Source organism: Hemicordylus capensis, chromosome 5, assembly GCF_027244095.1.
Source record: "Hemicordylus capensis ecotype Gifberg chromosome 5, rHemCap1.1.pri, whole genome shotgun sequence".
Lineage (NCBI taxonomy): Eukaryota > Metazoa > Chordata > Lepidosauria > Squamata > Cordylidae > Hemicordylus > Hemicordylus capensis.
This window is the reverse complement of record NC_069661.1, coordinates 193,346,651-193,361,633: the sequence shown is the minus strand read 5'-3', so window position 1 is coordinate 193,361,633 and position 14,983 is coordinate 193,346,651. Positions and strand designations below refer to the sequence as shown.

The 14,983-nt window shown below is 40.4% G+C and overlaps 1 protein-coding gene across 1 annotated transcript in view; it reads right to left on the bottom strand.

The window, feature by feature from the left end:
* Positions 1–3,923: 3,923 nt before the first annotated feature.
* ZDHHC17 (zinc finger DHHC-type palmitoyltransferase 17) overlaps positions 3,924–14,983 on the bottom strand; it is an 80,588-nt gene continuing 69,528 nt past the window's right edge. The window contains exons 13-17 of the mRNA XM_053252738.1: positions 14,597–14,690; positions 11,712–11,795; positions 11,214–11,371; positions 9,212–9,306; positions 3,924–7,020 (exon numbers count right to left, since the gene is read on the bottom strand). Of these exons, the coding sequence (XP_053108713.1) occupies positions 6,882–7,020; positions 9,212–9,306; positions 11,214–11,371; positions 11,712–11,795; positions 14,597–14,690 (570 nt within the window). The 3' untranslated portion in view covers positions 3,924–6,881. The remainder of the gene's footprint in view (positions 7,021–9,211; positions 9,307–11,213; positions 11,372–11,711; positions 11,796–14,596; positions 14,691–14,983) is intronic.

The following is a 14,983-nucleotide window of genomic DNA, read 5'->3' as shown; positions in this document are numbered from 1 at the left end:
TAGTCTGAAGCAGATCGTCCACATCCTCAGGATCACAAACTGAAAGTGATCCAATCTAATCCTATAAGAGGAGTTGCTGGACACCTCCATAGGAGACACTGCAGTAACTGTGGAATCCAGTTCGCCCCAAATACGAGAGATTTCATCCACAAAAAAAGTCATTGAAGGTGTCACAGTGAGTGAGTGATGGGGGAGGGGGCACATACTAGCCGCAGCCATAGACAACTCTGCTGGATGTGAATATGTGGAAGAAATGCAGGTAGAAAAGAAACGCTTCGGTACCGCCCACACTGGCAGAGCATGGATCTTCACTCTTTCCTCCTCTTGCATTCTGGTCATCTACTTTGCTGCTTCAACTCCCGTAGTTTTTCTGAATAAAATAAAGTTGTACCATTGAGTCAGTGTCAACTCTTGGCGACCACAGAGCCATGTGGTTTTCTTTGGTAGAATACAAGAGGGGTTTACCATTGCCATCTCCCGCACAGTATGAGATGATGCCTTTCTGTATCTTCCTACATTACTGCTGCCCCATATAGGTGTTTCCCATAGTCCGTGAAACATACCAGCGGGGATTCAAACCAACAACCTCTTGCGCCCTAGGCAAGTTACTTCCCTGCTGTGCCATTAGGTGGCTTTCCCAAATACCATGGGGATAGAGAAGACACTTAGGAGCTATTGTGTCTACTGCTCTAGTGAGTTCATTATTCCATGTTTGCACCAGAGCATCAACAGGATCACTAGCAGAGCTGACTCTAAACCCTTCCAAGGATTCTTGGAATCTTATTGGATCCAATAACCTTCTTGGGTGGACTAACCTAATAGGTTCTTAACCCCTGCAGTGGTGGGCTGTGGTTGTAAGTCCTACCTTAACCAGATGGTGGTCCGTCCATGACAATGAGATCATAGGAGTTGACCCATGGAACACAACCCGATCAGAGCAAAAGACCAAATCAAGCGTGTGGCAACATGTGTCGGTCCAGAGACCACTTGGGATAGGCCTATAGTCATAATGGTCGCTATAAACTCCTGGCCCGCTCCTGACAACCCAGTCCTAAAATGAACACTGAAGTCTCCCAACACCACCAACTTGGGCAACTCCAACTCCGCAACCAGATGCGTCAGCTCAGTTGTCCACTCTGTTGGGCAGTGGGGTGATCGGTAAACCAACAGAATCCTTGGTCCCTAGACTTAGGTACACACATTCAATATAGGCCAATTCCCTGGGTGGGATCCTGGTAAGGGAGATGCTATTCTTACAGGCCACAGCCACCACACCTCCCCGCCCACATCCTCTCACCTGCTCCACCAGGTGAGAGTAATTCACCGGGAGAAGCTGGGACCAAACTGGACCACTAGCCTCTCCCGACCAGTTTGGCTCCTTCCTGCAATCATGTCATGGATGATCTGACTTATTCTGGACTGACCTGGCATTACAGGGTAATAAACTGAGGTTCTGTTGATAATTGGCACTATTCTCCAAGATCAAAGAGGTGGTAGGCCTGCTGGAAGGGGAAACCTCCATTAAATTTCTCTATTCCTTTCCCCTGTTACAGCCTGCTGACCTACCAACACCATATCTTTGTCGATTCCCCATCACCACTGGAATAGCTGCCCCAGAGTCATCCCCTGCCTCCCCATTTCTGGACATTCCAAGACACATACTTGCACCAGGCCCAACCAGTCACTAGGCAAAAATAATACTGTATCCAGCAGGAGTCTTCCTTTTAGGAGACCAGAACAATACGTTTGGCCCCAGCCCTCAGTCCCACCCCCAAAGGCTGCCACCAAAGGCCAATCCCCTTTGGACTGTACGCCAAATGTTGCTCCCCTTTATAAAAGGGCCAAAAGTTTAAAAGCCCAAGAGGTGTGGCTCTCACTCACCCTATCAGGCAAACCCAGCCCAGATGCAAGATGTTACAGCAATTAACGTGAACAAAACACCAGATAGCAGCCAAACAGAAAATGTGCAGTCCCTCTCCCAATTCAGAAGGGGTGGGACACAGATGAAATAAAACTCTTACCTCACAGTGTCTCTTACTCCACCTTTTATAGACTCGAGGCCTAGTTCTGGAGATACATTTTGCAGTTAAATCTACATTTGTTGCTGAAAACAAATGAAAAAGCATGCAGTATGACGGTTGAGAATACCACACCTATTCTCTCATAGCTATAGTTCAATAAGACTTTTGAGGAGGGGCGTAACTATAATAGGGCAAGGGGAGACAGTTGTCTGGGGGCCCACTGCCTTGGGGGGGCCCCAGAAGCAAGTCACATGAATGACTCCTCCAGCCGCACACATTCCTTGGCTTCCTTCAGTTGTATTCATCCTCCAAAATTGATGTGAGTGTTAAGACATGGCGCTACCGAACAGCATGTCTTTCTCTAGTACCATTAAATGACTTGCATCATCCACAATTTAAAAAACCTTTAAAAAAATAATTTAGGATGATGTTCTATTGTGGCACATAGGTTATATGTGTGTGTGTGTATGCTTATTACCACTATTCAACCTCTTTTAAGATTGCTTTACTTCATGAGCTGAGCTTCAGTGAGGGGGGCACCTTTAAAAATCTTGTCTCTGAGCCCACTCCAACCTTGCTACACCCCTGCTTTTGAGTGCATATATATGTTGGAAGAGATATAGGAGAAAAAAGCCAGATTAGTTTTGAAATTGAGTAGAGCAAAAATGTTTAGGCAGAAATCATGCTCTGACCTTTACATCCCATTTAATAAAGGATACATTTATGCCAAGTCTGGGAAAGGCACATAATAAATTATTGGGTACAGAGTTCCTGAGAAAAATTGGCTAACTTAACAAGATTCTAGCCCTTATGCTTTTAAAAGTAGTAGCAGGAGGGAAGTGAAATACCTGGTGAAGTCTAAGAGACAAGAATGTTAATGATTCTCCTGTGTACAGGAGTCTCACCACTTTACGAATGCAGACTATCCAACTAATACCCTCTGATTTTGATTGGCATTGCTTACCCCTCTGCCATTGCATCATCTGCTTAAGATAATGTAGTTCACATCTTGATCACTTGAAGATACTCGAAGCACATTACTTTCTGATGTAGGTACTTTAGAAGATTGCTGCTGCTCACCAAAAAAAATTGGCTTTGAAAGGGGAAATGAAGTCATTTTATTGGCAGTTTTACCATTTGTGTATTGTACAACAATATGCATGTTTCATCTTTATTCATCGGTAATTTGCTTCAGACTCTGAACAGAATCTACTCCAGAATGACCAACATTTATTTAATATAGCATATTGATAACTTAGCGGGATAACTGGACAATCTCCTGTGATCTAGATACAGCATTTGCATGGTAGGTTATTACCATGTGTAAATTAAATTAATTAATTAACCTCACAATATTTGCACCGAATACTTATATTCAGAGGTGTGGGTGGGTCCAGGAAATGGCACTATGGATAGCACAAGACATTAAGAAGAGTCTGTAAACAAAGAATTGTCATATGCCTAATTCTAGAATTACTTTCCACATGCTAATTTGAAGCAGAGAGAGAGATTGCTCTCATACACTTGCTCCTTTTTCAAGTTAGTATATGCAGTGGAACAAGACTGCACCCGAGCAGGTTCTAAGATGTTTTCCATAGAACTCCTCAGGTCAGAGGGGTGTTGCAGCAACTTCAAACTACGGTTGTGTTAAGCAACTTAAGACAAAAGCCTGGTTCAGATGTTTCTTGATCTGCATATCATCATCTACTGGCAAGTTCATATCCCTGCTGGAATAACATGGAGGTATCCGCAGAGGCCAGGGCCTCCACAGCTCCTGGGGCCCCCCAAATCCTCTGTAGTCTGCGGTGTGGTCGCTGCGCTGAGCTGCTGGCCTGTGCTGCGCCAGGCAGCCGAGTTATTGAATGGGCAAAATAGTGGCAAAAGTTATGACACATACTAGTATCAAGGAGACAAGTATTTATTTGATTAATAACTTACAAAAATCGACAAGTTTAATTTAGGTAAGGAGAGCTATTTTATTAAACATTTGACAGATTTTGTTCACAATGTAATACATCAATATCTTGACAGTAGTAAAATAATACTTGGCACAGTTATAAATAAGGTAACGTTAAAAAAAATCAAAATATTCAGTTTAAAACGGTGTAATTTTATGCATATTAACTGTTAAAAACTCAGGGCGACACTGGAAAACTTAAAACCTGCAAAAGTCAGCTTTGTCCTGGGCAGACACAACATTTTAATTTGCTTGATGTGTAGATTAACACACTTAAATTCTTCTCTGTTTTGATTGGTTTCATATAGCTCCTAAAGTGGCATGTTGTGCTGCAGTATATTTAATTGATATACTAGCAGGGGGGAATGCTGCATAGATTATTTCCTCCCATTCGGATGGTTTTGGGATATACACCTCAATATTTCTAAAAACAAATGAGAACTGCACCAGAACTTTTTTAGATGCCTCAAAAGTAGAACACTCTCTTGGGTGAGTCTAACTCCATTATTACTTTCTCTTTGCCAATTTTATAGTGTACACGCAAGCAACATTTATATCACATGTTTTTGGTTCAATTGAAGATTTACTCTCTGTTAAGGACACAATTTTCTTATTTTTTTTTTTTACAAGGAATCCATATAGTATTTGTGACTGTAAGTGGGTTAAACAAATCCAAACATATTTTATACAGTTTTTTCTAGGGCTATGAAGTGTATTTAGTATACAAATTGACACCTTTTAACACCAATAAGTGATTCTGCAAAACACCACTTTCCCTAAATAAAGGGGCTACTACACTTAACGCCAGAGAAATAAAAGGTCCTGCCCAGCCTTTTTCGGCTTTGAAACTAAAATTACAAATAATGATGTAAGAATAATATATTCTTATGTTTAAAAATTGTATCTGACAAAATAGCATTGGCTTTTGCCACCCCTGCACCCAAGCTTCATGTTCTTTACCTCAGAAATAGTGTGTCAAAGAGAAGGTTGATTTTTCCAGTATTAAACATTCGAGTACACTAATGCTGCACTTCTGTAACTCTTGATATCTGGTACTTGCAAACTATGCACACCGGGCAATCAAAGAAACAGCTAGAGAGGGAAAATGTCTACTTGCAAATACTGAACATCAACTATTTACAGTTTCACTGCTCCTCTTACTAAGGCAAGGGGTGGGAATACCTCTAGATTGCTTTAATACCTGTAATCTGAGTATTACAGGAAATGCTAGCTTTGCCAAGCATCAAACATGCAGTGAAGTTGCAAGGTACAGTGCCTATTAACAGCAAGATTGATCATCACTAAAAAGCCCATTAGTTATCTTCCTACATTTTTGGTTGAATCAAATGAAATGAGCAGCTTTTAAATATACTAACACACACACACTCACACACACACACACACCCACACACACACCCACAAAGAGAAAACTATTTGATAAATTATTTATATACAGATACACATTCTTTACACTGGTCTCTATCATTTGTATTAAGGTCCCCCTCCCCAAATCCTCCCCTCACAGGATTCTCGAACCATTATGTTGCTACAGCACTTAAACTAAACAGATTTTCAAGTCTTTCTGTAAACAATAGTTAAGGAAGCAGTGAGAAATTAACAAGGAATATATAAAAATGCCATAACAGAAAATCAGTGCATCACATTCAACAACAAAAAAGCAGATCTGCCATCTGGAATGCAACTTCATACCACTCCTTACCTTCCAAATTTATCTGGGTTTGATAACTTGAAACAATTAAGGATGTTTTCCCTACCTGTTGACTTACCATATTCTTCAAATATGTTCCATGTTCCATACAAAGAAATCACAACCTGCTTTAGCTTGAATTCCATCATCTTATTATGTAAAAATAGCTAAAGTTTTAATCAGTGTTTACTTCTTCAGCAACTGCAAACAAATTCATTACAATTCTATCCTTTCTTCCTATTATTGAGAAATGCATTCTTTGGTTCCACCCATGCAACTTTGTCATGTTTTCCAGCTCTCCCGACGACTGTAAAATATATTGTGCACGACTGTTCCCAGTATTTCAGAACTGACATTCCACTGATTGTGTATATTATAATTGTTTTCCCTTTACTTTCAGCAGGTTATTATATGCTATATTTCATTTTGTGGTCTAATTGTTAAAAGTATTATCATGCACATAAGTGGAACTTGATATTGGACAGAAGTGCTGTACTTCCTTTGTGCAACTTTTTCTCCCAGAACAGACAACTTCACACAGGGTTTATCATGAGCATTGTATCAGACACAAGACAGTCCAAATAGCCAACATTTAGATAACAGTTCTGTGATCCTGCTTGCTGTGTCCTGCTTCAGCATCTTCAGACTTTACGGTGGATCCCCAATAACATTGTTTCATTCAGAGTATTGAATGCACATTTTTCAATGTACATAATACTATTGCAAATCTATACAAAAAATTTCATTACAGGAAATATAATATAATACAGTGATCTGAAAGTTCTGACTGCTTTGTGAAATTTGACTGTAAATTCCAATGGAATTGTTCAAACTACAAAATAAATATTTAATGTTCAGCATAGCATGACCTTAGTATGCTTGTATTTTAACAATCTCATGCTCCATTGTGAAAGCGGTTAAAAGGAAAGAAAATGCCATGAATATGATGATGTGAATAATTCTCATGGTAAGAACAGTTAAAATCCCTTTTTCATCTTCCTTCTCATTATCAGGATTGGCAGTTTATTCTGTCCTTTGTTTATCTCTGTTAATAGAACTGATGTGGAGAAGGTACCATTAGATTCACTGTTAGCTCTATTCATAGCATGCTACTTGTTCAAGGGATGTGGATTCGAGAGAAACAAATTTTCAGGCACCACTCAAATATGATATGCTCACAGGTTGGAGGTGGATGTTACACCAGCTGGTAGCCACTTCCAGATGTTTGGTCATACTCTATTGTATACTGCCTTGTCCAGTCCACAATAACAGGACGAATAAGACCACAGCATCTGAATTCAAAGAAGTCTATAATATTCCTTATACATCCATGGCTAAAAATAAACAATAAAACAAAGTTGCAGAAATATTTAATCTTTTATATATAAATAATATAAATATAAACATTTGCAATGTTTACACCTTTACAAACGTATTTATATGGGGGCAATTCATGGTAAATTGTATTTATTCTAGATATCTATAGAAGATGTAATGTACTAGGTGTTCAGCAGATAAAGGTTCAAGGAATTCAAAGGATACTAGCCGACCCCACACATAGCATCTATGCGCTCTTTGGGGCCGGTGGTTACCTCTTCCCCCCCACCTTCTGCCCCAGTCTCCACTTCCAGACCCAGCCGCCTCTCCTCCCCCCGCCACTTCTGCCCCCTCCCCTTTCTTCCCCCCACCCCCGGTCCTTTCCTCTGCAGCTGGGCCGGGCCCACCGCTGCCTCTATGGCCAGGCCTGCCACCGTCACAGCGACCAATACTCTTGGGTGCGCCTCAGCCGATCAGGCCTGTCCGCCGCCCAGCCAATCAGCTGGGCGCTGGGATGCACATTCCAAGGCACACCCAGGAGAATTATATATATAGATGTGTTGGAGAAACTGAATTATTTGGGAGAAGGTTGTAAGACGTGATATTATTGTATATATGCCCATTGTTGGTACTATATTGTATTCTACTTTGATTGTCCATTCATTAAGGTAGTATAGGTTTGGAGATATTTTATGTAAGTTTGTATATTATGACAACAACTATGAGAGGAGGTATGGGAGGCAGGGACCACTGGGTAGCTAATGCATGAAGCAAGAGGGCTAAATGTAGTGGTAGTGTTTGTAGGAAAGAAGCTGGGCATGGCATGGCATCTAGGGAGACAGAACACAGATATCAGAATATGGATGATAGATAATAGATGGTGTAGGAAATACTTTGGGGATTAAAGTAATGATTTTCTATTTTTAAAAAATCTTATTAAGTTTTACAGTTTGATTACTCTGTTGGCTTAATCAGTTCCAAACTAATATACAGGAGAAACCAGAGAAGGTAGGGTAAAGTGTAACATAAATGGGAAATGCAGCAATTCAGGTATTAATGTGGTCTCAGAGACGAGACAGAGCTAAAATTGGCCCATGTCAAATAAAGAGAATATGGGTCTTAGTCTGTGTACTCTGTGTTTCTGAAGTCCATTTGCAGGAAGCAATTTTCATTTGCAATGATGATTTGGAAAACTATTAAGCTTTTTGTTGTGCATGCTGATACTAATGCATCATTACTTCTGACTGAATTTCAGAGAGAGCGTGTGTGTGCGCACACACACATGCACACACACGAAAACTAGAGGTTTTTTATTTATATCTGCATTTATATCCATGCCTGGTTTAGGCTATTACATTTTAGGTATTTTAGCCCCCTTTTCAACTTACATAAAATTCCCAGAACAGGTAACAAACAATCATTTAACAATATACATGAATACAACAAATGTATTGACCTACTGAACTAATGAGAAAGTAATGAGTTCTAAAGGAGCCATTACTGCACCTCCAAAATAATCTTTGCAAGTCATACTGATAGTTTACTTGAAAATGTCTGACACCTAAAGGAGAATGCATTGTGTTCAACAGCACTTTGCTTCAGTCAGGGCCAAGGGGCACAGGAGACCCATGAGTAACTTTCCCTTTGTTGTAGTTAAAAGTGTAGCCCAGTTGCAGAAGTCTGAACATTTGGAGCACTAGTGAAGTAGAAGCAGTGCTTAACTCTTTCTTTGCCTTTCATTTTCCAATCAAAATTGCGCCCTCACCTAGCTACTTTCCCACCTGTAGGGAAAGATTCTCCTCCTGGAGCTACATTTCAGTAAACAGACATACCAAGAGACCATTCACATGAAGGATTCCACTTTTTCACTCACCAACCTCATCATGGTAACTGATGAGGCTGCTATCTGCTGGTGAGTGTGATGAGCAAACAGTTTCACAAGGAGCCCTGCATCAGACTGGGAAGAAGGCGAGAAGCTGTTTGGCTGCAGTGCACTGAGGAGCCTAGAGTGCCCCAGCAATGCAGAGACACACCATTGGGCCCTACCACCTTTTCCAGTTGCAAAGCTGGAACAGGAGATTGTCCTTGATCTTGTGTGCAGAGATGCAGTGTCCCCCTGTGTCTTATCTAATTTGACCTTAAATTGTGAAAATATTCATTTGTATGCATAAACATGCATTTCTATAGTTTATTCATCTATATACTTACTTAAATGGGCTTTCAATAGACGTTGTTGTAACCTTAAAGTGCTTATATCGTCTTGCATTCATCCTTTCATTTGTAGTAATACCTAAACAAGAGATCTGGGGGCACAGAGAAAGGGAAGTGAGTATTTAGAATATTTCAAGTTAGATATATAAATATACAAACCACTGAAGGAGAGACACTCTGTACTTAGTTTAGTGCTTCAGAGATAAATTTTTACAAGGCACCTTAAGTGCTTCTGAGAAACATATTATCAAGAGAGTAGAACAGGTAGACCGCCTTAAGTGGTGCAGTAGGGAAATGTGTGGTTAACATGCAGAAGATTGTTTGAATTCCTGCTGGTATGTTTCCCAGACTATGGGAAGCACCTATATCGGGTAGCAGCGATATAGGAAGATGCTGAAAGGCATTACTTCAAACTGCACAGGAGGAGGCAATGGTAAATCTCTCCTGTATTCTACCAAAGAAAACCACAGGTCACCACGAGTCGACACCGACTTGACGACACACTTTATTAGAACAGGCAGACTGTGAATGAAATATTCTCATGTATCTCCAGTTTCACATGACAGTAGAGTTTGCCTTCCACACATAAAACTGCTCTCTGGATTACTTATGCGGAAGCGACACAGGTGACTGCTCTGAAGGAAAACATGGGCATTCGGCATCCACACTGCAGTGGATGCAGTTAGGTGCCAAAGTTAAGAGACTCTCTCAGAGTCTAACTCTCTTCCTGAAGTCGGGAAGCAAGGTTGAGGCCGACAACAACCTTGCTTTGCTCACTGTATTGACAATTTGACCCTTGGTGCCTAACTCGGGTATTGGTTCCTAGATGATACTGGATGGACACTTCAAAGCTTTGGTTCCTAATTCTCTCTGTACAGACAATTTAACCCTGGCACCTAACTAAAGTGTTAGTTTCAAGAATGTTCATGTAATAGCTGTGTGTACCAGTGAAGAGAGAGCACCAGATTACTCTCTTTTCCCTGAAATATCAATGGACTCTGATAATGTTTTCCTAGTCTACAAAGCAAAATAAAGCAAAAACCGTTATTTCCTGTTTTTTTTCTGTTTATACCATCCAGAGACAGAAGTTTGGGGCAGCATACAAATTTGATAAATAAACCAACAAGCACACTGCTAAATGACAACACAGATAGCTGTATATTATTTTGTTACACTGAACCAAGCACATACCTCAGAAAAAAGGAAATGAGGTTTATAAAAACTGAAGAAGAAAAAATATTTTTACCAACATGGACAATAATTACCAATCCTCATTATCAAAACCAAGAAGGAACACTTGAAACAGATTTCCAAACCACTAATGGCCTTTTGGAATAATTTCCTCTGTAAGAAGTTGCATGCTTAGAACTGGTGGGCAAGATCTTTACTGACAGTGTAAAAACCACATTGTGTTTTAGCAATAAAAGGGGGTTTTGCCAGCAGAACAGCTGCACTCAATACGTTCTTGATTTCAAGCCTTTTCTACTGTCCTTTGTGTTTCTGCCTCTCATTTTCATTTATGATTAAAGATGTATGGTAACAGATTTGAAAGAGAAATTTATTTTTTTCATCTTTTTGTATACCCTAAATCATCCAAATCCCATAGTACCAGCTACCAGCTTCAAGTCTGATGCCATCTACAGACTTAAGAAATAAATCACATTTCAAATGTGATGATTTGCAGTTGATAGAAGCGAGAAGCTGTAATATATGGAGTCCACTGCTACTTCCTTTGGGAAGGGATGATGGAAAACAGTACATATACATATAATGGAAGAATCTGTGTATGTGCATGTGCGTGCACATGAAGCATTTTCAACTTCACAGAAGCAAGGTGGGGGTGTGGGGGAAGGATACCTGCATTCTTGGTTGCATGTGCATACCAGAAACAGCATCAGAACAATATGCGGTTTATTGGGTTCAACCACAATTGGACGAAGTTATAGAAAACACAGCATATTTGTTAATTTTACTGTTCACGTTAAGGACTTTCCCCCACCTGATACATCTGACACATTAGGAGCACAGCCACCCACATGAAGTGAAACACACTGTTCAGAAACATCCAGAACATCCAGGGTGAACAGGTGGCAATTTGTGTAATATATGTCCAAAAGCCATCTGCTGTATAACTAGTGTGACAGTGGATTCCCCAGTCTGAAATTAAAAAAAAGGGGGGAGGTTAGAAAATGTTCTCTGAACTCCTTAACCACTTCCCCTCCTTCCACTACTTAAGACAGAAACCTCCACAACTGTCCAGCTTATATTTGCATCACTCTTCCACCAAAGCAAAGAGAAGTATGTGAAGTAATACAGGAAGATATATGGGAAATGTTTCAAAATGAAATTGCTTTTTAGGATTAAAAACCCTATTAGGCAACAACAAATGTGTAGTTCCATACCCACACACAGAAAAATGCAACATGAACATGCCGATTTCAGTCACACTAGGAGTTAAACAGGCTGTTAGAAAATGATTCAGGAAAATTATACTCACAAGAGATACACCCATAAATCATCCAGCAAATCATGAAGAGCAAAAAGAACAGATATCCCATGAAATAACGATGGTTGCCTGCTCCTGAAAATGAGAGAATTTACATAGAAGTCTTCTTTTTAAAGATTAAGTGACAAGATACCAGAGGGGTGCTTTAAGTCAATTTATTTATATTTATTTATTTATTATATTCTAGCACTACACTATGTGGCACAATGGGGAAATGACTTGATTAGCAAGCCAGAGGTTGCCAGTTTGAATCCCCGCTGGTAATGTTTCCCAGACTATGGGAAACAACTATATCGGGCAGCAGCAATATAGGAAGATGCTGAAAGCCATCATCTCCTATTGCGTGGGAGATGGCAATAGTAAACCCCTCCTGTATTCTGCCAAGGACAACCACAGGGCTCTGTAATCGCCAGGAGTCAACACCGACTCAACGGCACCCTTTACCTTTACCTAAGCATAGCTTTTCTGCCATGACTAAAGACTTCTTGCATCAACTGCAGTTTCACCACAGTTCCTAACAAGCATTGAAAATAAGCCACATACCCTCTGAGGAGAGTGCTAACCAGCCATTCAAGGAGTGGAACAAATGTATAAACAAACAAACACCCAGCATAAACCAAACCTTAGGCTCAGTGGCCTTTCCTTTCCCAAAATGAAATCAGCTTCCTCCACACATAAAATATGGTGTTAAATTACCCCTGCCAATACATAATAAATAATCCAGTTAGAAGTGTTTCAAATGCAAAGTTTCTTCATGAATCTTGGGTTTTATGCTACTATGATCTGTGACCACACCTGCTTCAAAGTCAACCTGCCAAACATTCACACAGGGAACTTCCCCTTTAAGACTCAAGGCAAAATGTTCAATATGAATCAATATCTTTATTTTGGTCTTTGACCAGCATGAAGCAAACATAGAATCTGTCATCAAAAGTGGAAGATTGGAACTATAAAATTATAATTTAAAAATGGTTTATGCCTGTGCAGACTGTGCAGACTGTGATTCAGAAGATGGTGACACTAAAATCATATCATCAAACTATGGCCTATGAAAAGCTATAACTTTGGTTAAAATCTTTAAAATGTGATATGTGATAAGGTAAAAATATAAGAGGCATCAGTATAGGCATGAGCCGTCTCGGGTCTGATTAACACATGTTGGTGGTCAGGTCCCAGTACGCTGCCACGCAGAGCTTGACAACCTTATGTGTTATGAGGAGGTTGCAGTCAGAGAGTAGTAGTGAGACGTAGAACTAGCCTGTCTGGCCTGGCAACCTTGTAGGTTGTGGGAGGATGAGAGTATTGCAGATGTCTCTATAAAATAGGCAGTAAAGGAGGACGTGCCCAGTGCTTCAGCGGCATAAGCGTTCCAGGAAGGTGATCTTTCTCTATCTTCCATCTAACACAGCCGAAGGGAGGGTGCTGCAGTGAGCCAGGGTGAAGGTTCTTCTGTGGTTAGGGCTCTCTAGTTGCATAAGATATGCAGCGGTGTCACTATGTACCTTAGGCTTTCAGTGATGGGGAGCTTAGGGGCCCTGCCTAAGTCAGTTTGGCATTCTGCATCCATTATGCACTGTTATGTGTCCATTATGTGTCCTGGCCCGCTCATATCCCAGGGAAAGTAGGTGGGCAGGGGAGAGTCTGAGTGATGATAGTTTTGTTATCACTTCTCAGCCTTTTGGCTACGATCAAGTGTAGTGCAATAAACAATCACATTTTAATGAGACATGTACAGAACCCTCCTGGGAAATGTTGTGCTGGTAGCTGAGATCTGTTTGCTTCTCTCAGATGTTTTGCCCAAGCACAATCCCCAAATTCACTTTGAAATTTCATGCTAGCTGAAATGTGGTAGTAACTCTAATTTTAAGTGAAAATTGTAAGCACCTTACAACCAGGTTTCCGTCTAGAAGTGAACTCAAAGTTCCCTATTACAGACATCTCTTAACTGGAAATACCAGGAATCAGATTACAGGTTTCATACATACCACTGGATTGCAGGCCCTTTCTGCTTGTATTTATTCCTGTCTTATAATTTAGTACATAATTTTTAAGAAATACATTACCCATTTGTCCAGTTTAAACAGAATGCATTGGTCAAATATTGTTGGAATTAAATTATATACTTTTGAGCAAGATAAAGCTATACTCCAAAACTCTCAAATAGGTTAATTAGGACTCTGACACTCCATTTATGAATGAGCATATGTAGATGTGCAGCACAGATTGGTTCACGTAACTGGCTCTCTATGGTGGTTAAGATGGTGCCTTTAGAATCTTATATGGATTATAAGATTATAATTAAGATTATTCCTACCTCTAACCCTGCCACCATGTTCTCAATGAGCCCCTGGTGGCGCAGTGGTAAAACTGCCGCCCTGTAACCAGAAGCTTACAAGTTCAATCCTGACCAGGGGCTCAAGGTTGACTCAGCCTTCCATCCTTCCGAGGTCGGTAAAATGAGTACCCAGAATGTTGGGGGGCAATATGCTAAATCATTGTAAACCGCTTAGAGAGCTTCCAGCTATAGAGCGGTATATAAACGTAAGTGCTATTGCAAAAAAAAAAATTGTTTCTGAAAAGTTCTGTTTTTGGCAAAAATGGTTGCTGGCAACAAAGTAGCACACTCATACTCCACAGAATCCTTGTTCTGGTCTGAGTTAACTTGCAATAATGGAGCCCTGCCCTAATCCATATTGGTCAACTAGCATGTTGAAAACAGGCTGCCTGAACTCACTACTGAATAGCGCGCAGGGGTGGGGAGGAGTGGTGGGGGGAAGAGAAGAGATTGGACATCTAAGTCTGACAAATGTGCTGTAGGAAAAAGGTTGACTATGAAATAAGCATACTAGACTTTTGCATCTCTACTTAGTACTCACCTACACAGTTACCAACCCATGGGCAGTGGTGGTCAAACTTGGCTATACATCGATTGCACACACCACAATGTTTGGACCTCACTGGTTTCCGTATCTGTTTGACAGATTTTAATACACATACAATTATAGCAGGCTTTACAAATGAAAGAAAGGTTAATCAGTTGAGTTTTAAAGACTTTTTTGGGTTGATGTTTTGGCTCATGTATATATATATACAGTGCTATCAAGAGTTCTCAAATATGATCTTGTTCAACAGTAACACATTAACATTCTAACCCTGACTTCACTATGGGACACGCCGCGCAAACAGACCTCACTCACCTCCTTAGTTTTCCTTTAAATGGAAATTGTGTATGTGTTGTGAATGCCCACCAGTACTGGCAGCTT